Source organism: Aotus nancymaae, unplaced genomic scaffold, assembly GCF_030222135.1.
Source record: "Aotus nancymaae isolate 86718 unplaced genomic scaffold, 86718_ANA_hifiasm-v0.15.2.pri h1tg000048l, whole genome shotgun sequence".
NCBI lineage: Eukaryota > Metazoa > Chordata > Mammalia > Primates > Aotidae > Aotus > Aotus nancymaae.
Window position 1 is genome coordinate 2,949,769 of NW_026988462.1, and position 21,865 is coordinate 2,971,633.

Here is a 21,865-nt window from a genome sequence, read left to right on the forward strand (position 1 = left end):
TGAGTTTTTACACAAGCCTCTTTTGCATTCAACGTTGTTTATTGAGGAGTGAATGAGAGACTACTGCCAGACATGCCAATGACACTTCACATTCAAGGGCTGGAAGCTGGAAAGCTTCCCAACTGAGTCACTGTATAAGCCTTCCAGGAAAAAGAACCAAAGTGACATCAAATATGCCATCTTCAGGCTTGTTTTATGTCATCAGTTTTTTTTTCAACTTTCGGGTCTACTGGTTTGCTGGGTAGTAGGCTTCTTTCTATCCTACAGAAAGACTCGCACTCCAATTAACAATGAACACTGGGTGTAGAGTAATTTGTGTGAACACACATCTACGCTGAGTAACTGTTCTTAAAGCTGTTTTTCTTTAAATCTCCTTATGTCTAACGAGAAAAATTAATTTTATTTCCCCTTCCCCATCAGGTGGGTGGGTTATACCAGTAGAAAAATACTCTTGAATGCTACCGCAGGGCTTCCCAGGAGCACCTTCAGTGGTCTGGTAGAAATCCGTGGAAACTCCATTCTGCAACACAGCGCTGCTCTTCCTGCTCGCGGCTCTCCAGAAGAATGGCCTACACACAACACTACCGATCTCTTTTGCTCAAAAACAAAACAAAGAAACCTAAACAAAAGGGTAAACGTTTATTTGGAGTTAGTTTTCTGGTGGGTGACATTAAGGCCCTTCACGCAGAGTTCAGGAGCTCCTGAATGGCGGCCTGCTGCTCAGGACTGAGCTGTGCTATGCACTCAGTCCACAGTCCTCCAGAAGTCTAGGGAAAGAAACATTTTCACAGACTTAGACACAGAGAAATGCTCATTCGGAAGGATTTTAATCATCATCATAGGTAGACTGTAATAGGTAGCTTAACTTGATGAATATCATTGTAAAAGCAATTAAAGTTCATTTCATTTACAGTAAGTTTTCTTTATTTTTGCATCAATAAAGCTACACTAAGCAGATAATATCTTAAAGTAACTCATATACCACACAAATTTAGGAAGTAAAAAATCATTTAAAGTTCTTTGGCAGGTGACAAGTTATTATTAAATCTTGTTTTTTTCCCTTCAGATAGGCAGAAAAACTACACATAATAAGCTTGTGTTAAGCACCAACTGGTAGGCTCAAAATGTCCCAAGATGAAGGTTTTAATTCTAATAAATAGTAAGAACACATGGATGGATTACATTAGGTATAATCCACTTAAGGCTTGGAGGCAAGAGACTATAAAAATAAAACTTCCTTAGCTCATTAGATTTCTAGTTTCTTCTCTCAGAGGAATATAAAGGAACAAAAGGCTTTAACACCCCTTCTCCAATTTAACCAAATCAGCTTACCTGTACTTGGCGGACAACATTGGCCAGACGCTTGGCACAAGGATCGTCGTGTTTAATTGCCTCGTGCATTTCTCCTTCCGCAATTATACTGAATATTTTGGGCAGATTGGTATTGTTTGGGCCAAGAACAATTGGATGATTACTAACAAAAGGGAAGAAAACCTTTATAAGTGAGATTTGTAACGAGAAATATGATTATGTGTTCACTATAATCAATGGCCTTTTAAATTCAGTAGGAAGAAAACCAGCCAATTTTACATATAAGCTCTTTAGTTTCTTCCTATATAAATTAGAAAAAAAAAATACTGGGCTCATCTCTTAGGATTGTTTTAAGTTTCAAACAACAGAATGTTCTAAATACCTTATAAATAATATGTGATGTATTAAAAAAAAGTATTGTATTACTAAGAATAACAGTTTAACACAAATTTTATTTTGCTACTACAAAATGTTTCTAAAATAAATCTGAAGTTCAAAAGGATTATATAAACATTTCAAGAATAAACTGGGAAATAAACTCAGGCAAGTTTAATGGGAAAAAATCTAACAGTGAATTTAAGAATTCTAGTGTTTGTCACTAAGAGAATTTCAGAGTAGTTGTTTTCAAGGGAGATGATCAAATAGCATGATTAAAACCTGGTCATTTCAGATGCAGGAGCAGGTAAGATGTGTGTAGTCTGCAGGATGGTTGTTACATTCCTTAATGATGTGCTCAGTGGGACGACTCAAACACATTTTTTACATGAACTTAAACAGGCACGAAGAATATGCCTGTCAGACTACTGCTACAAACTCCAGTGGTTGTAGCCCTTGAATTTATTCATAAACTAAAAATAGTAATTAATAGCAACAGAGCCTAAATCTGACTGATATTTAGGGGGAACTTGGACTTAGAAAACAGACACTAAGCAACATGCCATTAGGCCGGGTGTGGGGGCTCATGCCTGTAATCCCAGCACTTTGGGAGGCCAAGGTGGGAGGATCTCTTGAGGCCAAGTTTGAGAACTGTCAGAGCAAAACAGTTAAGACCTTGCCACTACCAAAAAAAATTTAAAAGTAAATAAATGATTAAAGTGTCTCATCTGTTGAATCTAATTTCACAAAGAATAACTCAAAATTAGACCTTCTTATAAGGGCAATGTTAACTGTGATATGGTTTCTTAATATGATGTACAAAGCCAGCACTATTATAAACCTATACAACTGAGGACTGTTCAGAGATCAAGTGGTTCAACTTTGAAAGACTGATGTTAGGCAAGAAAAACCAGGAAGCACTGTGGAGGGGAAGGAAGTAAGGTCACAATCTGCTTTCTTACCTTTCAATCAGGTCACACAGATAATTGAAAGTCTGAACAGCTTCTTCTTTATCTTCATGTAGTGGAAGCCAAGACAACCAGTGTGGCAGCACCTCTTCAACGTTTACACAGTCAGGCTTGAACTTCATGATTTTCCCTACTGCTGAGATGCAGTTCTCGGTAGCATTGACATTTTCTTTGGTCTTAGAATCAGCAGACTGAATAACTCTTACCAGCAGGGGAAGTGCTTCTAAAATAAGCATTAGAAAAAGTTTAGCTAAAACCTCACATTTTCATGCAAATGAACATACATATTTTTGTATTTGGTCCAGATGTTATGGTGAAGAAATAATAAAAATAATAAAGTGTAACAGAAGTGTTGTCTTCTTGGCTACATTATTACAGAATGGTAACAGGGGAGACTGCCCCAGCATAGACAGAAGCACTAGCACTCTACTAACTTAGAGACCCAGAGAGATGAGGAGCCTCCAGATTAACAGTACTCACCACATCACCCGAGGGCACCCAAGGGCTTTAAAAGCTGCCTAACTATATTCCCCCGTAAGTTTTAAAAGTATTATGCTGAGACTGTGGTATATCACCAAAACCCAAAGAGAAACGTACCCTGAGAGGCTGGGGTGGGGAAGTCTTTGATTCTATGAGAATAAATCATCCCTTTATCATATAAAATCCTAAATGCTACAGATGAGATGTTTGAAAACAGACTACAGCAGAAATAGGCAAATAATGTTTGGGAGTGTGGTAAAGAGAGTAAGTCAGGGATAAACAGGATGTCTGGAATGAAATGCATGTAACTGAATAAACAAAGGTACCTGTACAAAAAGGGCGATAATTATCTCCACCGTACTGTGCCATGACTCCCAGGCCATATGCAGCTGCTTGCCTCACTTCTGGGCTGTTATCACATACATATTGGAGCATTGGTCTTAAGAAATATTCTGCATATTTAAATGAGGCTGGACTACAGTGTTCTATGACATCATCAAAGATGCATAATCCCCATTGTCTGTCCGGCCATGGTCTATGTGGACACTACAAAAGAGATTCTCTTTTAAGCTTCAAATACATAAAGAATGTAAACAAATATTCACAATAGACTATCTGCTTACATTGATATTCCTGATATAGGCAAAAGAAAAAAAAAAAAAAGAAAACACAGTAACAACCACTTCTTGTGAGCAACGATATTTCAAATACATAGATTTGTGTGATATGTTATAGAACGCTACAATCTGACACTAACACACAGAAGAACCGACAGTGGCAACACTGTATATAAATTTACTTTGTAAAAAAAGACAATGGTAATGTTACATTAAAAAAATATGGTAATAATAAAAGCTGCAAAGAACTTATAGCATTTATTCAATAAGCTAAGTCATGTATGCTTGAATCTTTTAAAAAATGTAATGCACTACTAAATACAATAAAAAGCAAAATTGAAAGCCAAAAAGAAAAAATTCCAAACATCTGAGATAGCTACTAATTTATAATATATTTTTTAAAAAACGGAATACACATAGACCATTGAATGATGTGTTGATGTAGGTCCACAAATGGAAACACGTCTATCTACTGCTGTGATGCAGGGTGTCAGTGGTGCTGAGGCCATGCATGCCGAGGGGCAGAGGATCATGAGAAATCTCTGTACCTCCTGTTCAATTTGGTTGTGAATCTGAAACTGCTTTAAAATAAGTCCATAAAACATTAAAAAAAATCAAATATAAGAGAGGGAAAATATATATCTATATATATATGCCCATTATTGATAATCCATGATTGCTGGTAGTAGATAACAAAAATAAATTAATTCTGTACAGTCCCTAAAAAAGTAATCATTTGTTTCCTTTTATTAATTTAAGAGGGCAGAGAAACCTGAAATAATGAAAAAAAATATCACTTGTATGTCTTTCAGATGTGTTAGAACTGAATTGGCCTATGGGAAACCAAGTTAGAAATCTTCAAACATATAATGAATGAGAAAATATCCAGGGCAATGAAGTCAACTTGATAAAATCAAAGATGTACAATGGAAACAATCATTTCTGAGACCCATTTTAACTTCAAGCATTAGATTTTATGCTGCAATGAAAGAATTCCAGGTTAACTATCTAAAACAACTATTAAGAGAGGTAACACTTACAATGAGGTTGACAATTAAAGGAAGCAGCTGTTCAAACCATGGTAACACCTTTTCCTTGAAGCTACTGAATATTGAGTGTAAAATATCTGACACTTTGGTCAGAATATAAACATCATTTTCATCCTAAAAAACATACACACACACATCCATATGGATTAAAAAGTATGTTTTTTATTATCAATAGTAACATTTATAAAAACCTTAAAAAACGCAGAAAATAAATTTTTCATTCCTGTCTTAAGGGTAAATCAAGAGTCTGGAGACTGGAATAACTTTCAAGCGTGACTATCATGTCTCTAAAAGGTGTGTAGCAAGAACTGTGTTCACTGCAAAGATTTTTCTTGGAACATACTTAAGATAGATGGGTTGAAAAATTATCTCTAATTTCTACATTCTGAAACAAAGGAGTTTTTACTTTTTTTACTTTTTGTTTTCAGCAGAATAAACCTCATTTCGGGGTGGGACAGTGGGGAGACTGGGGTCTTGTTAGTAGTAACTTGGGCCTACAAGCATGTGAGCACCTTTAGGGAACTGGTACTACCTACATGTCAGCACTGGCCCACCAAGTGGCCACATATGAGATGCTGGCCTCTAAACACACAATGAAATAGCTTGACAGTCCTAGGTGGTTTGATGAGAGAACTAAGTAACACGGTGAAAAAGGCCCCAGATTGCCAACAGTGTGACTGTGGGCAATCATTTAACATTGGAATTTTAGGTTATTCATCTTTAAAATAGTGAAAGCACCACAAAATGCAAATGGTTGTTGTGAGCAGTATGTAAATGAACTATGTAAACCTCAAGGTGTTTTGACTGAGGTATTATAAACAAATGCACATGGCACCAAAAGATGTATCAGTTTAATTTCAAATTACTTATTCATAAATTAAGAGATGAAATACATCAGATTCCTCTGCTAAAGACTGATGATTACATCAGAATGACAAGTCAAATTAATTAGAAACTGAGGTATTTACAAGTCTTTCTGATGTAAGCGGTCATGTAAATAAGTTCCAAAGGGAATAATTTACCTCATCTTGTAGTGACTCTTCAACCTGTTCATCATAGTCTTCATCTTGTCTTTTAACTAAAACACACCCAAATAAATGTTTTTAAATGATCACCAAAATGGTCAAGGATTATATTCAGAAATAAAAGCATGGATGGAAAACTTACCTTGTCGTAATTCTTGATTTTTAAAATGTTCTTCGAGCTTTGCTTTCAATATACCACCCAGTTCTTCAAAGTGTTCATTATTAAGGCATCCATCTCCCATTACTTCAATGCACTAATGAGGGTGAGGAAAGAAAGCAATCCATAAGATTAGGGGTGTTTAGAGTCCAAAGTTAAACTCCACTAAAAACCATATGGAAAAATGAACACACTTCCAGTATCCTGGAAGATTAATTATTTACATATGCTTAGTGTGTATTTGTTAGAATGATAGCATTTTAGAGTGGAGTTAGAAAAAATATTTTCTTTTAAACATTACTAAGCATACCTAGGAGCCAGGCATTATGCTAGGTACTGAGGATTCAAAGATGGAACACACACACACACACACACACACACACACACACACACACACACCAGCTCCTAAATCCATACTCGGTACACATAACATACAAAGAGAACACTGAAGGAAGGGCACTAGAGGTAGAAGAAACAATATAGGCAAAGGTATGGAAGCATGCTTTGGAAAAACAGAAGAAATTCTGAACTGCAGAAGTGTAAATAAGGTCACATAAAGATGCTAAGAAATTTTAAATCTTAAACCAAGATTGGAGCAAACTAGAATTGTGCAAAATGGGAGCGACACTGTATGAGAAAGGAAGTGACTCAATGAAGAGCAAGGTAGTGCTTGAGGAAAGGAGAATGAACTGAGAGGAAAGGAAAGGAGACATTTGAGGTAGGCCAAGTGAGGCTATTTCAAGAGCAGAAAAAAAGAGATGGGGCAATGAAAAAAAAAAACAAAAAACAAAACAGAAAGAGGCCGGGCACAGTGGCTCACGCCTGTAATCCCAGCCCTTTAGGAGGCTGAGGTGGGTGGATCACGAGGTCAGGAGATAGCGACTATCCTGGCTAACACAGTAAAACCACGTCTCTACTAAAAATACAAAAAATTAGCCGGGCTTGGTGGCATGCGCCTATAGTCCCAGATACTTAGGAGGCTGAGGCAGGAGAACTGCTTGAACCGGGAAGGCGGAGGTTGCAGGTCGCGCCACTGAACTTCAGCGTGGGCAACAGAACAAGACTCCGTCTCAAAACAAAATAAAACAAAACAAAAAACAAACAAAAAAACCCACAAATACAAAAAAGAGGGGAACTTAAGCAAATGGAAAGAACAGAAACTGGAGATGATATCCAAGCTTCTGCAGCTGGATTATTCAGTACACAATGATAGAAACTATTCAAGACTGAAATACTAGAGTATTCAGTTTCTTCTCTTTTTCCAAAGAATGCATGCTTCATGTTGTTGCCTGTAGCATTGCCTCTACCTATACCACCCTTCTAGGGTAAATTTATCTTTTTAAAGAAACATAATAATATCAAAATATTAAAATAATACATTTAACATTTTTATTTATTTTTTAAAAAACCATATATCACAGCATATAAAAATTTAGCTGGCTTATCCTAGTACTTTGGAAGGCCAACGCAGATCACTTTAGGCTAGGAGTTTGAGACCAGCCTGGGCAACACTGTGAAACTCCGTCTCTACTAAAATACAAAAAGTAGCCAGGTATGGTGGTGCACCTCTGTAATCCTAGCTACTTGGAAGGCTGAGGCATGAGAATTGCTTTAACCCAGGAGGCGGAGGTTGCAGTGAGCTGAGATTGCGCCACTGCACTCCAGCCTGAGTGACAGAGCAAGACTGTCTCAAAATTCTTTTTTTAACTTTTAGCAAGACTAATGAATGAACATACAACCTTATAAATATTCTTTAAGAGAAAAATATTCACCTTTGCAAAAGAATGCATTATTTCTGAGAGGACGTCTGAATCTGGTTCTGTACCAATGGCCTTAATTAGAGCATCACACATAAAATGCCACATCTGTGTAAGATATTCAGGACCACGGACTCTTGCACACTCCAGGAGAAGAGGCATGGATTCTGCTGCTGCCACTCGAACACGTTTCATTGTTAAGGAAATGCAATCACTAAGGAACCTCAAAAGACCGTTAATTATTTTGCTTAAATGTTAAAGGGTTCATGTTTATTGCACTAATAGGAGTACTAGGCAACTTCAGCTATCCAAGAGCTTGTGTTAAATATAAAGCATATATAAAAATACAAAAGTCTCCTCTGCCCACAAGACATACCTTCTGTCTCCTCTGTTACCTATAACAGTGGCAGGAATTTAGTCCAGCAGCAGTGAAGGGCTGCCTACTGCTCAAATGTAAACCAAAACACAAAAATGACTATGAAAGGACCCATGACCATTAGCAGGCCTCAAGGTGTACCTACCTCAAAACCTTAGGTAGTGCATGTTTCTAATAAATGCAACTGAAGCATGTTCTCGAAAAAACCTACTGAGGACCCCCTTCCTATGCTGGCCTTTTCAGTTTTCAATAAAGACTAAATTGCCTTTCCCTACCTAATCTCATTTATAAAATAAGGTTTTGATTCCTCTTATAAGCAATTCTGCTTTGTCCTCTGGCATTCTGGGAAGTAAGTGTTAGTTGGGTAAAAGCTGTCTTAGGTAGAGGACACCACTACAGGATACCGTAAGAGGAATGACAACAAAGGGGCTCTGGAGTCAGATCTGGGTTTGTGTCTGGGCTCTACCACTCTCTTGGGTGTAAAGCCATAAAAATGTACTGGAAAATACTAACTATAACTATCATGATGCTGAGAAGCAAAACACTGGAATGCAGATGTGGGTATATCACCTGAGGTCAGGAGTTCAAGAGCAGCCTAGCCAACATGGTGAAAGTCTGTCTCTACTTAAAAAAAAAAAAAATTAGTTGGGCGTGGTGGCACATGCCTGTGATCACAGCTACTCAGGAGGCTGAGGAGGAGAATCCCTTACTTGAACTTGGGAGGTGGAGGTTGCAGTGAGCTGAGATCGCACCACTGTACTCCAGCCTGGGCGACAGAGTGAGATTCTGTCTCAAAAAAAAAAAAAAGAATGCAATGTTTCTCCCCAAAGGTGCTATTCACATTTGAAATGCAGGATTCTCAATGCTACAGAAAGTTGACTATCAGTGGATCTCTAACCTATTAAGACAGGTCTTGCCAGCCGGGCATGGTGGTTCACACCTGTAATCCCAGCACTTTGGGGGGCCAAGGCGGGCAGATCACAAGGTCAGGAGTTTGATACCTGCCCGGCCAACATCGTGAAACCCCTGTCTCTACAGTAAATTAGTTGGGCATGGTGGCAGGTGCCTGTAATCCGAGCTGCTCAGCAGGCTGAGGCAGGAGAATTGCTTGAACCCAGGAGGCAGAGGTGCAGTGAGCTGAGACCGTGCCACTGCACTCCAGCCTGGAAGACAGAGCGAGACTCCGTTTCAAAAAAAAGACAGGTCTTGCTGGGCACAGTGGCTCATGCCTGTAATTACAGAACTTTGTGGGGCCAAGGCAGGAGGACTGCTTGAGCCCAGGAGTTTGAGACCATCCTGGGCAACATAGGGTGACCTTGTCTCTACAAAAAAATCTATCTGGGCACAGTGTATGCACCTGGGTCCCAGCTACTTGGGAGATGTGACTTCAGTAAGCCCTGATCACACCACTGCACTCCAGCCCAGGTGACAGAGTGAGACATTATCTCTTTAAGAAAAAAAAAACAACCAGTCTTATTTTCTTAATGTTTACTAAAAGATATTTGGGGAAAGTAGCAACTATATATAATTGTAGTCATTTGCTAACTAAATATTAATCCTTAAAATCCTTAGGAGAGCTACAGAAAGCTGACAGAGGATAGATGACATTTTCTTTTTCATGTTTTGGCGCAGGTAGAAACAAAGGCACATGCAGAGAAGCGAGTTTATCATCTCAAAGTGCAGTTAGTGCAAATACAAACCATCATGGTGATGTCTACTTCAGTGAACACCGTCTAATACTTCAAGAAACTACAAGTTTACTAAATCTAGACATGGTTTGTGTTAAAAAGTTGTAGGATATCATCATGGAAATAAAATTTCAGTAAAGGGACCATCAGTTTGACAACCAGCTCAGTGTACTCCACAAAGCCTTCCTTTAACTCCTTAGCATAGCAAACCTGCAATCAAAGTATTGGGAAGAAATAAAGATTCATATTAGTTTTCAAGCATTAATATTAACATACAGCAAAATCATAAGGACCACATGAGGTTGTATTTTGACTAGAACTACATTTAAAGTTGCATGTAGAACTGTCAAATTAGTCTTCCAACTAAAAAGAATTTTAAAAGACAGGTCATAAAATGACTGTAGTATTGGTGAGTGACAAAAAGAAAAGGAAATTATTGTCATATATATAGTCATCCAAAGGCTGGAATCATTCACATTTTTAATTTCTTGTGTATAGGAGAATTCACCAAGTTTCAGCAATACATCAAACAAAATATATAACTTAATTGAGGAAAAATCATTCTAAAAGATATTAAAAAAACCTGAAAGCATCAGCTAATTGTAGCATTTACTTTGTAAATCTGCGGCAAACAGGCTTCTGTTAAGTCGTATTTTTAAACAATGTTTTCAACAGTGAAACAGAAAATAAACTGTAGTCTTTTAAACAATTTTTTCATTTTCTTCTACTACAACAAAAGATTAGACAATTTTGTTTAAAGATGTTATTAGTTGTATTTGCTCTCCAGATGAGAGGGGGAAAAAACTCACAAAAATCCAAATGTTTATAGATACTAATCATTGAAGATGACAATCATAAATACACTTTTAAATGAATTAGAACACAGTAACAAATACAAAATAAAATTTAAGCAACTTTTATTTAGGTTTACTTAACTGCTAAATTTGTAATATACCATAATTTCTAAAATTTAACTTTAAAAATAGGTATTATCCTTCACTTTAAAACACATGCTCATAAAGAAAACAAAAAGAAAACTAGGAACTAAACACACGTACACACACCATAAACACCATAAGGGATAACTGAACACTTTGATTTTCCTGCCATATCTATTTGTTTACACAATTGGAATCATACCAGTTTTGTTTTACACTAAATAGCATGAACACACTTCTGTTCATTAGTTTAAAAAAATATTCTGTGGCCACCTACTACAGACTAAGCACACACAAAAAAAACAAAAATCCTTCCCTCTTGTAGCTTATATTCTCAACTCTTTGTAATGGCTGTATATTATTCCAGGGCACAGTAATTTATCATTTACCTTCCCACTAACAGGAATTTAGGCTATTCACTGTTTTTTGCTATTTAAAACAGCACTGATAAGGTTTATCCACATTTCTTTAAAATGGAAAGAACATTTTACTTTTTAAGGAACATATTCCTGGCTCTCCAAAATAACTTCTTTAGCAGCTATTAAAAGCCCTCATATGAAATGTATGTAAGATATAAAAGTTTAGCAAAAATAGTGCTCTCTTACCAACATCTGGCAAGCAGTTGATTTTTCTTCTAATCCTGCAGTTTTAATACCAAAGCTTTGCTGATCTCCAAGGTTCACAAATTCCCAGCCATCATCATCACTCATATTCTCCATGTCTTGGGCTATTAACGGAGGAGAAAACAAACGCATAAGAAAAATAATAACAAAGAGAGAACTGTTATAACCAATATGTCCTTCTAAAGACACCTACTATCTAAAAGGGCTACTTCAGGCTTAATTGAAGCCGTCTTCATTAAAGGCCCCATAACCACTGGAAGGTATTGCTGAAATTCTTTTCCAAGGATTTTGCACATTCTGGCCCATGCTGAGATCATGTAAGAGATCTAGGGAAAAAATTTAAAATTAAAATAGATTAAAAAAATGGGTAAATGTGATAAAGAAAGCCATTTCCTTATTTCACAGAAACAATGTTTTATTGATATGTTCATGGTACTTTAAGCAATAAGAGCATTTTTAAAGGTTATGTACTTAAAAGGTTCAGAATCTTTAATGAAATCCCTGTGAACTCACCCTGCACTGGGATATGAACAGTAGGTGAGGCAAAAAAAGACCAGAATATTTCTTTCTACTTCCAGTAAGTAATTATAATCTTCTTTCTTAGCATCTGAATCACCTAAATGAAACTAATCACCTAACCAAACTTTCACCAACTTCCAGTCACAATTTTTTTGAAGACAGAAACGTATTTTATCTGACTCTGCATCCCTATTGCCTGCCACTCTATTCATTAAACATTTATTAAAATCCAAGAAACAAAACATGCTATAAGTGGCTGAGTATATTTATGACACCTCTTCTCCTATTACTGTGTTTACACAGACTTCATCATCGCAAATTACCTAGAGAACCTGGTTCCATTCACCATCCCTGCAAAGCTAGAAAGTGATTCTTATCCCCTAGTATCCATCATCCACCTACCTACTTACCTATTGAGCACGCACAGACACGTGCTCCACCTCTTAAAGATTCTGTATGTAAAAGTCAAGTCCACCCACTCTACAGATAGGTACTGGGTGTTTCTCACACGCCAGGCATTAAACTATATCCTGGCTGATACAAAGGTGAGCAACACACCTCGTCCTTACCACCCCTCCCTACAGCTTACAGAGTCCTCAGCCTCCCCACTATCAGCATTCAGCTAAGTATCCCTCCTGCCTTTTGTCTCTATACATACAAACACACATGTATATTGTATGTCATTTTGCAAAGAAAGCAAACAACAAAACATGCTTTCTTTGCAAAATGGTATGCTTTCGTATTTAAACTATGAGAAACTATTACAATGTGGCTATGTAAAGTCAAAATTTAATTCAACAATTATTTGAGTGCCTAACATATAATATATAACAATATGTTAGGCGTTGGGAATACCATCAGGATTATGGTAAACATTTACGACGTAACTGTAACACAAAGTTGGAAGTGCCCATCACTGACACTGAACAGCTCTGGAAAATCTTGTAAAGGATGAGAACTGTGAGCAGGGATTAGCTGGGCGTGTATGCTTATGTGTGCATGTGCATGTGTGTTGGGAGGCAGGGGTTCCTCCTAAATACAAAGACATTTCTGTCTTTGTATTTTCATCTGCGGAGAGAGATAAGCAGTGTGTTCTGAGATTCTTGGATTCTGTATTTTCTGCCAGGGGAGGGAAGTCATGCAGCCTTCAAAGGGCTAGGAGACAACTACTACATGACTGGACAAATGAATCAATTCTGAAGATCTGAAAGTTGCAAGCATACAGAGGAAACTGGAAGCCATGACTGTGAGTGACGCTATTCCACGGGAGTGAGAAGATAAGAGAGCCTTGGACAGAACCCACAAACACCAAAACTTGAGTGAGAGTCAGAGAAAGCAAGAGCAACCTACAACAGACTGAGGAAAAAGGGCTCAAGAAACAGAAGAAAAATAAAGAGAAGAGTGTCTCTGCCAGTAGGGGTTGACAGTTATGTCAAGAAACCTATTGCTCATTTTGTTTTAAATATATTGAACCTTGTGCTGTCCACAGCTCATGAGCAGATCAAGCCAAATGTATTAAGATTACTTACCTGAGGATCATCATCTTCCATATCATTGAAGTCTGTCTGGGTCTTTAACAATAGTTGCATCACATCTGAGGCATCCTGCATGAACTAGAGGAAAACATATAGAGACACATTTGTTGATACCCAATTCTGCTTCTTGTGTAACTAGCAAAGCATTGCCAAAAAATCGACTACGTTGCCCACATAGGTCATGATCTCCACAGATAAAACTATCATAATGAAAAATTCTCATCTATATTGCGACAGATTTGGTGCACTTTCTAGAAAAATGTATTTTCCACCAAAGGGCGCATTGAGCTGCAGCATAAAGGTACTTCTAATGCCATCAGGTGTTAGTCTACGGCTTATGTATTTCAAGCAGTAAAACTGAATTCAAATTGGAAAGAAAATTTTGGATTGTTTATAGAATTCACTGCAGAAAATTTTATCTATGATTTTCACTTAACTCTTTGCAGTTCTAGTAATCTCCATTGTATAGACAGGCAGCGTTTTAAAGAGACTTCAAAAGCCAGATATACAGAGTACGGGACATACCAATATTTTGTTGGTATAAAACATACCAATGTTTTAGTGGTCAGTGTCTCACAGAAACCAGTTTCAAATATAAATTAACACAGATACTGGTTTTGAAGAAGGCAAGACAGAGAGGTTCCATGTTGATAGTTCTGAGGGTCAGAACATGAGGGTTCAGTGACAGAGAAACTTCTTTTGCATTAGCTTAAACAATTCTAAGATGTTGGCTGAGAAACACACTGGCCAATGGTCCTTTGTAATTATTTTCTGAAGATATGTATGCACAGATTTCTCTCTTAGGACACTTGATGCATTTTAGATTAATAAGAAAGCAACTGACATGTTTCCAAGCACATATTTAAAGGGAACTGAACTTGGATACTGAACTCCACACACCTTCCATGAGATACACTGTGTGTGGTGGGGAAAAGGGGGGGGTATCAAGAGCACGGCTGAGCTAAAAGGAAACCTTAATAATGACAATGAAAAGACAGGTGGGGTGCAGTGGCTAACACCTGAGAGCAGATTGTTTGAGGTCAGGAGTTCAAGGCTAGTCTGGCCAACATAGTGAAACCCAGTCTCTACTAAAAATACAAAAATCAGCTGGGAGTGGGGGCAGGCGCTTGTAGTCCCAGCTACTTGGAAGGCTGACCCAGGAGAATTGCTTGAACTCGGGAGGCGGAGGTTACAGTGAGCTGAGATCCTGCCACTGCACTCTAGAGCCTGGGCGACAGAATGAGACTCCAAATCAAAAAGAAGAATAAAAAAAAGAAGACAAAGGCAGGAATTATCTGTATACAAAACAGGAGCAACGTAAAAGGAGCATGATAAAAAAAAAAACAAGCATTCAGAAACTGGTTTATCAGAAGGAAAAAAATCCCTCTAGTACTCTGAATGCCTCCATAGCCAAGTTACACACAGTAAATTTAAAATAATAGACATCACTTACTTTTTCCTTCCCAACAGCCAGACCAATGAGGCTAATGCACTCAATAGTTTTTCCTCTCAGAAGTCTCAGTTCTTTTTGAACGGCATTCTCAACGATGTGCTTCAGGGATGGCATGAATAAATCATAGTAGGGGACAAATTTTTCTTCTGCAGTATCTGCAACTGACGCAATGGATGTCACGACTTGTTCCAAAACTAACTTGGTGCCTTTCTGAATCAGCTAGAAAAAAGACACACAAATTACTTCAAAGTACTACAGTATTTAAATTTACAATTTACTACCCGCTTCAAGTTCTTGAATGCTTTTCTGAAACAGCAGAATGAGACCACCTCTCCAGAAGCAGAGAATGCAGGTTTTAGAGGAAATTTCTATAAAAAGAATCTGTGTTGAACTATTTATGTGGGATTGTTTTCTCTCTTCTGTTAGCACAGCACCCCTCACTCATTTTTGTCTCATCTCAAAGCACAGCTAGTTCTTTTATTTGTTTATTTGGAGATGGAGTTTCACTCTTGTTGCCCAGGCTGGAGTGTAATGGCGCGATCTCGGCTCACTGCAACATCCGCCTCTGGGTTAAAGCGATTCTCCTGCCTCAGCCTCCCAAGTAGCTGCGATTACAGGCATGCACCACCAAACCTGGCTAATTTTGTATTAGTCAGGCTGGTCTCAAACTCCTGACCTCAGGTGATCCGCCTGCCTCAGCCTCCCAAAGTGCTGGGATTACAGGTGTGAGTCACTGTAATTGGCCCATCACAGTTAGCTCTTGAGTACAAATACGAACCCAATTTTTTTGTGTTCATCAACTTCAATGACCACACTTCATACTCATTTTTTCTTCACTGATTTCCTCTACTTATGGTTATTATTTTGTGCTATGTCATAAAGAAAATCCCCTCTCTGGCCCCTTCATCTTCTAACTCATCCTCCCCAAAAGATGCCACCAAGGAACCTTGCTGCCTTTCTTCTGCATCTGTCTTGCTGAAACAGATGAGTGACCTTTTTCTCTGCACCAAAGATCTGGTGTTCTCTTACCCAGCTGGTTACAAATGATTACTACCTATTTGTGCTGGGCCCGCCCTGTCACCAGCAATATTTTAAAATAATTCTTCTGTAATCTCAGCACTTTAGGAGGCTGAAGCAGGCGGATCACCTAAGGTCAGGAGATCAAGGCCAGCTTAGGCAACAGGGTGAAACCCTGTCTCTACTAAAAAAAAAAACCCATATATATTTATATATATAAATTAGCTGGGTGTGGTGGCACTCAGGAGGCTGAGGCAGGAGAATTGCTTGAACCGGGGAGGCAGAGGTTGCAATAGAGCCAAGATTGTGCCATTGTACTCCAGCTGGGGTGAGAAGAGCGAGACTGTCTCAAAAACAACAGGCTGGGTGTGACGGCTCACATCTGTAATCTCAGCACTTTGGGAGGCTGAGGCAGGTACCTTGCTTGAGGTCAGGAGTACAAGAACAGCCTGGTCAACATGGTGAAACCCTGTCTCTACTCAAAATACAAAAATTAGCTGGGTGTGGTGGTGCACGCTTGTAATCCCAGCTACTCAGGAGGCTGTGGCAGGAGAATGGCTTTAACCCGGGAGGCAGAGGTTGCAGTGAGCTGAGACTGTGCCACTGCATTCCAACCTGGGTGAGACTCTGTCTCTCTCTCTGTGTGTGTATATACATGTAAAATAAAATAATTCTTGACTCGTAAGAACCTGACCCAGTTACTACTCCAGATTTTCAAAATTCCCCACATCAACTACAACCACACTCTCAGCAGAGTTCTTCACCTTGTGTTATACACTCAACCACGTCTTGAGGAAGTTATCTTACATCCTGCTTTTGCATCTCAACCTCTGCTCCATGTTCAGTGTCTCGGCTGTGCTGCTGGCCTCAGAGCAATGTCTTTCCTCCTCCACTAGGCTGTCTTCTCTTTGTATAACTCTTGCTCATGAACACTGTCCTCTTAACATTCTATCCCAACCACTCCTTTCACTTATCTTTAAAAACCCACATAGTGCCCCACTGCAGGAAAGGCAGGGGTACACAGGGACTTTCATACCACAGCCATCCACCCAAACCTGTAAAGTCACGTTGGATCCATCAATTACTGATTTAACCACCAACCTATCTGACTTCAACTTGGGTCCATCTTGGTCTGCCTTCGGACACATTAATGTTTCCTTTATCATATTCTTAGTCGGCTGTCATGTGATACTGAGCACTTGAGCCTTTGTTTATAAGTCCTCTCTCTTTGGCTTCTGAGATATTGCATTTCTTGTTTGTCTTGCTCTCTGGACAATCACCAGTGCTACACAAACTGTGGTTTGTTAACTATTTGCTACCAGTTCATATTTATAGGAATTGAGAGCATTAGAAACTTTTATAGCATTTTGAGAGGTTTGTATCTTTTATTTTCTATGCCTTCTATTCATTTCACTTTTATAGTAGTAATCCGTTTTCATTGCATTTGACAATAAACTGGGCTAAAATCCTTGCTTTCACATCTACATCTCTCTCGGGCTGTGCTGGACTAATATCATTCAAATGTTTCAAGGCTGCATCCCTTACTTAAGCTGTAACTATAATCATTTTTACTTGGATATTCGAAAATGATGTTGTTTTTGTATTCTACAACTTCTGTATTTCTGTCAACCTGGTTAGAATAGTAAACATCTTTTACTTTCTTTTTTTTGGAAACAGAATTTTGCTCTTGTTACCTAGGCTGGAGTGCAGTGGTGCCATCTTGGTTCACTGCAACCTTTGCCTCCCAGGTTCAAGGCATTCTCCTGTCTCAGCCTCCCAAGTAGCTGGAATTACAGGCGTGTACCACCATGCCAGGCTAATTTTATATTTTTAGGAGAGATGGAGTTTCACCATGTTGGCCAGGCTGGTCTTGAACTCCTGAACTCAGGGGATCTGCCTGCCTCAGCCTCCCAAAGTAGTGGAATTACAGGGGTGAGCCACAGCGCTTGGCCCTTTCAACTTTTAAAATTCAAACTGCCAGAAACAAACTCTTAATGCTTCACATGAAATATCTTTTGGAGCCTCCTCTTCCCCTATTACCATATAAGCTCCCTGGACGACGACAGTATGATGGTCTTGCCTTAAATCTTCTCCCTTTTTTATGTATGCCTCACCACAATGCTACTACACTAATTTCCCATTATATAATCATTTTTCACTGCATTTAAGAATACAGAATGGTTTTTCACACTTCACACAAATCAGAGTTCAAAAACTTCTCTCTTATCATCAGGGCGATCCATACACTGATTTTACCTGACCTTTACCTGTTATCGTTCCCAATTCCAATTATCAGCCCAAATTTTGGTCAAATCTGAATTTTTCTACTTACCATTCCATAACTCAGAATATCCTCCTCAGTTTTTTAACTTTACATTCTTTATGGTCATGCTGCAAGTCCCTCTTTCTTCAGTTCTTACCCATCAAATCAACCCAAATTAATTTACAAACAGAAGGTAGCCTACCGATCTTAAAATTTACCTCTTGAAGCTTAAGTACCATAATGGAATGCAGATGTTTCACCAAATTATCCAAGTATGGAATAAGTAGTGACTTGGGACAGTCTTCAGTAAAGTTAATGAGGGCAGCAGCTGCATGGGCCTGCACCCGTTGATTGCCTTGGTCTTCCATGGTCTGCAGCAGAGCTGCAATCACCTGTGAAATGAAACAAAACAAGCATGCATGCTGAAATGTCCACCCTCTTCCTAAAGTCTGATTTGAGTGTGAGGACTTGTTCCTTACCTTCTCATGAAATTTCTTTTGGAAACCAGGTGCAAAATCTGTAGCCATCTGTCCCACAGCATTACAGGCTGCATACCTTACTCTTGGATGCTGGAAGATGTTCCCTTTCATTAGTAAAAGCAGTAAGGTTTCCACATGAAGCTACACTAATAATTTGGAATCAAATATTTACTGGTACTTACAGTATCCTGAAGAAAAAGTAAAACAAAATTTACTATCTCATTTAGAATTCCTTCCATTTGCTGATGGCATCCTTCACCAATGGCAGATAAGGCCATCAATCCTGCATGCCGGTATTTCCAGTCAGCTACAGAAAAAAATTAACAGATGGAATAGCAATTAGACACTATAAATGTTATTCTGGTAGGGAGAGATGTAAAAAAGTTCTTATTTGGAAAAAAGTAACAAAATTTTTTTTTGGACAGGGTGTGTGTGTGTGTGTGTGTGTGTGTGTGTATATATATATATACACACACACACACAATATAATAACATTTGTATATTTACTATTAGAAAAATGCACAGAGCCAGGTGCGGTGGCTCATGCCTGTACTCTCAACACTTTGGGAGGCCGAGAGGGGTGGATCATGAGGTCAGGAGTTCAAGACCAGCCTGTCCAAGATGGTGAAACCCTATTTCTACTAGAAATACAAAAATTAGCTGGGCGTGTTGGCGGGTGCCTGTAATCCCAGCTACTCAGGAGGCTGAGGCAGGAGAATCGTCTTAACCCAGGCAGCAGAGGTTGCAGTGAGCCAAGATTGCATCACTGCACTCCAGTCTGGGCAACAGAGCAAGACTCTGTCTCAAAAAAAAAAAAAAGAAAAAAAAAATGCACAGAAAAAGTGCTTGACTAGACTACTTGATTCTAAAAGTATGTATCAGGCCAGGCACAGTGGCTCATGCCTGTAATTCCAGCACTTTGGGAGGCCAAGGAGAACAGATCACTTGAAGTCAGGAGTTCAAGACCAGCCTGGCCAACATGGCAAAAACCTGTCTCTACTAAATAATACAAAAATTAGCTGGTGTGGTGGCGGGCTTAGGAGCTACTCGGGAGGCTGAGGCAGAAGTTGCTGTGAGCCAAGCCTGCACCACTGAACTCTAGCCTGGGCAACAGAGCAAAACTCCATCTCAAAAAAAAAAAAATTAGCCAGTCATGGTGGCATGCCCCTGTAGTCCCGGCTACTCAGGAGGCCGAGACACAAATTGCTTGAACCTGGGAGGTGAGGGTTACAGTGAGCTGAGATCATGCTACTGCACTTCAGCTCTGTGTGACAAAGTGAAACTCCATCTCAAAAAAACAAAAACAAAAACAAAGATCCTGTATCAATGGTTTGACCCTCATGTCTGCTTTTTAAATCTATCCTATAAAAATATTCACATAAGCCAGAATTTCTGTAGAAGAGTGTTTGCATTAGAATTATTTGTAATCAATAAAAACAATTAGCACGGAATGGGGATTGTGGAATGTATGTGGCTATTTTAAAAAATGAGGTAGACTGTTATGTGGTAATATGATAAACTGTTGAGCAAAAGCTTAAAAAATATGGTGTGTCTATACTGTATATTCACTTTAAAAAGCCCCTTCATATATGCATAAATGAGGTCAGAGAAAGTCTCAGAGAGCTGTTAACAGTGGTTATCTGTGAATATGAATTTAAAAACTTGCAACTTGGCCGGGTTCAGTGGCTCACATCTGTAATCACAGTACTTTGGGAGGCTGAGGCAGGCAAATCACTTGAGGTCAGAGGTTTGAGACCAGCCTGGCCAACATAGCAAAACCCTGTCTCTACTAAAAACACAAAAATTAGGCCAGGTGCAATGGCTCATGCCTGTAATCCCAGCACTTTGGGAAGCTGAGGTGGGTGGATGACCTGAGGTCAGGAGTTTGAGACCAGCCTGGCCAACATGATGAAACCCTGTCTCTACCAAAAATATAAAAATTAGCCGGGTGTGGTGGCACATTCTTGTAATCCCAGCGACACAGGAGGAATGTATGAATCTGGCAGGAGAATCTCTTGAACCCAGTGGGTGGAGACTGCAGTGAGCTGAGATGGTGCCACTGCACTCCAGCTTGGGCAACACAGTGAGACTCTGTTTCAAAAAAAAAAAAACGAAAACCAAAACAAAACAAAGTGGTTTCTCTTCTGATAACATTAGAATTATTCTTTTAAAAATAAAAGATACTGGGTGAAGGAAGATTAACGTGTTTGAATCATGAACACATTCAAATAATGTCATTTTCAAATTCAAACCTAAATATTTCTGGCTAGGAAGAAAATCTGTACATTTTCTTTGGGATTGACAATTAATTTTATCAGTAAAATAAATGAATTGAGTTAAATATAGATGATAAAAACACAAAGATTACGTTTTAACAGTCTAAACCTATCTTAGAATTTAAGATTCAGAAAGGCACTACTTCACTATTGTAGCATTTGAAGAACATAGCTTACGATTTTGAAGCATTTGCATAATGTGTTCCTTGATCATCGGCAGAACAAGCTTTCCACCAAGTCCACAAGCCATTCGGTCTAGAGCACTCTCACCTGCAACTGCATTGCTAAACACAGAAACAAAATTATGTATTCAATATCTGAAATACGAAAGAAACAGTATACTGTACAGACATACTTCTAACCACATTATTATTAAACTAGGACTGAGAAAGAATTCAAGCTTTCTTTAAATATTGAATTGAAATTAGAGATTAAAAACCCTACAGCTTAAAAAAAAAGTAAATATCATGATCCATGATAAACCATCTAAACCATAGTTTAGAAAGTCATGTTATCTTATTTTTCAAGACCACCCCTACCGCCAACTAACTCAAAGCTGTTTTCAGAAACAGCTCTGACATTTTCAAGACTCCCATAAAAGCAGTGTTGAAAGAGCCTTGTGTATTTCATTTCCTAGAAATACAGTCTTCAAACTTATCAATGAACAGAACATAAAAAACTGAAAAGGGTGCAGAAAATGTGTAATTTTCCCCACTGTGAGCTTATTCACCTTTAAAGGGGTACAAACTGCACTGCCAAAAACTATGCATGGTTATGTGAAACTCAGTTCTATTGTTTTCTCTGAAAACTGAAGAGATGGGGGCATAAATGCATTTGCATTTATGCTGGCTTGGAACTACAAGATCAGTAGTGAATTTCACGTGCATTATCTTTACTGTGTAAACAGACAATAATATAAAAATGAAGCTATAAATTACCTTCAGAACAGGTTTTTAGAC

The 21,865-nt window shown here is 38.6% G+C and overlaps 1 protein-coding gene across 1 annotated transcript in view; it reads right to left on the bottom strand.

Moving 5' to 3' along the window:
- IPO5 (importin 5) overlaps nt 1-21,865 on the bottom strand; it is a 44,294-nt gene continuing 22,429 nt past the window's right edge. The window contains exons 10-26 of the mRNA XM_064362219.1: nt 21,084-21,190; nt 18,813-18,937; nt 18,631-18,720; nt 18,370-18,543; nt 14,872-15,090; nt 13,413-13,496; nt 11,558-11,690; nt 11,347-11,468; nt 9,917-10,013; nt 7,755-7,927; nt 5,968-6,079; nt 5,823-5,878; nt 4,792-4,914; nt 3,461-3,680; nt 2,649-2,877; nt 1,333-1,474; nt 1-767 (exon numbers count right to left, since the gene is read on the bottom strand). Of these exons, the coding sequence (XP_064218289.1) occupies nt 681-767; nt 1,333-1,474; nt 2,649-2,877; nt 3,461-3,680; nt 4,792-4,914; nt 5,823-5,878; nt 5,968-6,079; nt 7,755-7,927; nt 9,917-10,013; nt 11,347-11,468; nt 11,558-11,690; nt 13,413-13,496; nt 14,872-15,090; nt 18,370-18,543; nt 18,631-18,720; nt 18,813-18,937; nt 21,084-21,190 (2,293 nt within the window). The 3' untranslated portion in view covers nt 1-680. The remainder of the gene's footprint in view (nt 768-1,332; nt 1,475-2,648; nt 2,878-3,460; nt 3,681-4,791; nt 4,915-5,822; nt 5,879-5,967; nt 6,080-7,754; nt 7,928-9,916; nt 10,014-11,346; nt 11,469-11,557; nt 11,691-13,412; nt 13,497-14,871; nt 15,091-18,369; nt 18,544-18,630; nt 18,721-18,812; nt 18,938-21,083; nt 21,191-21,865) is intronic.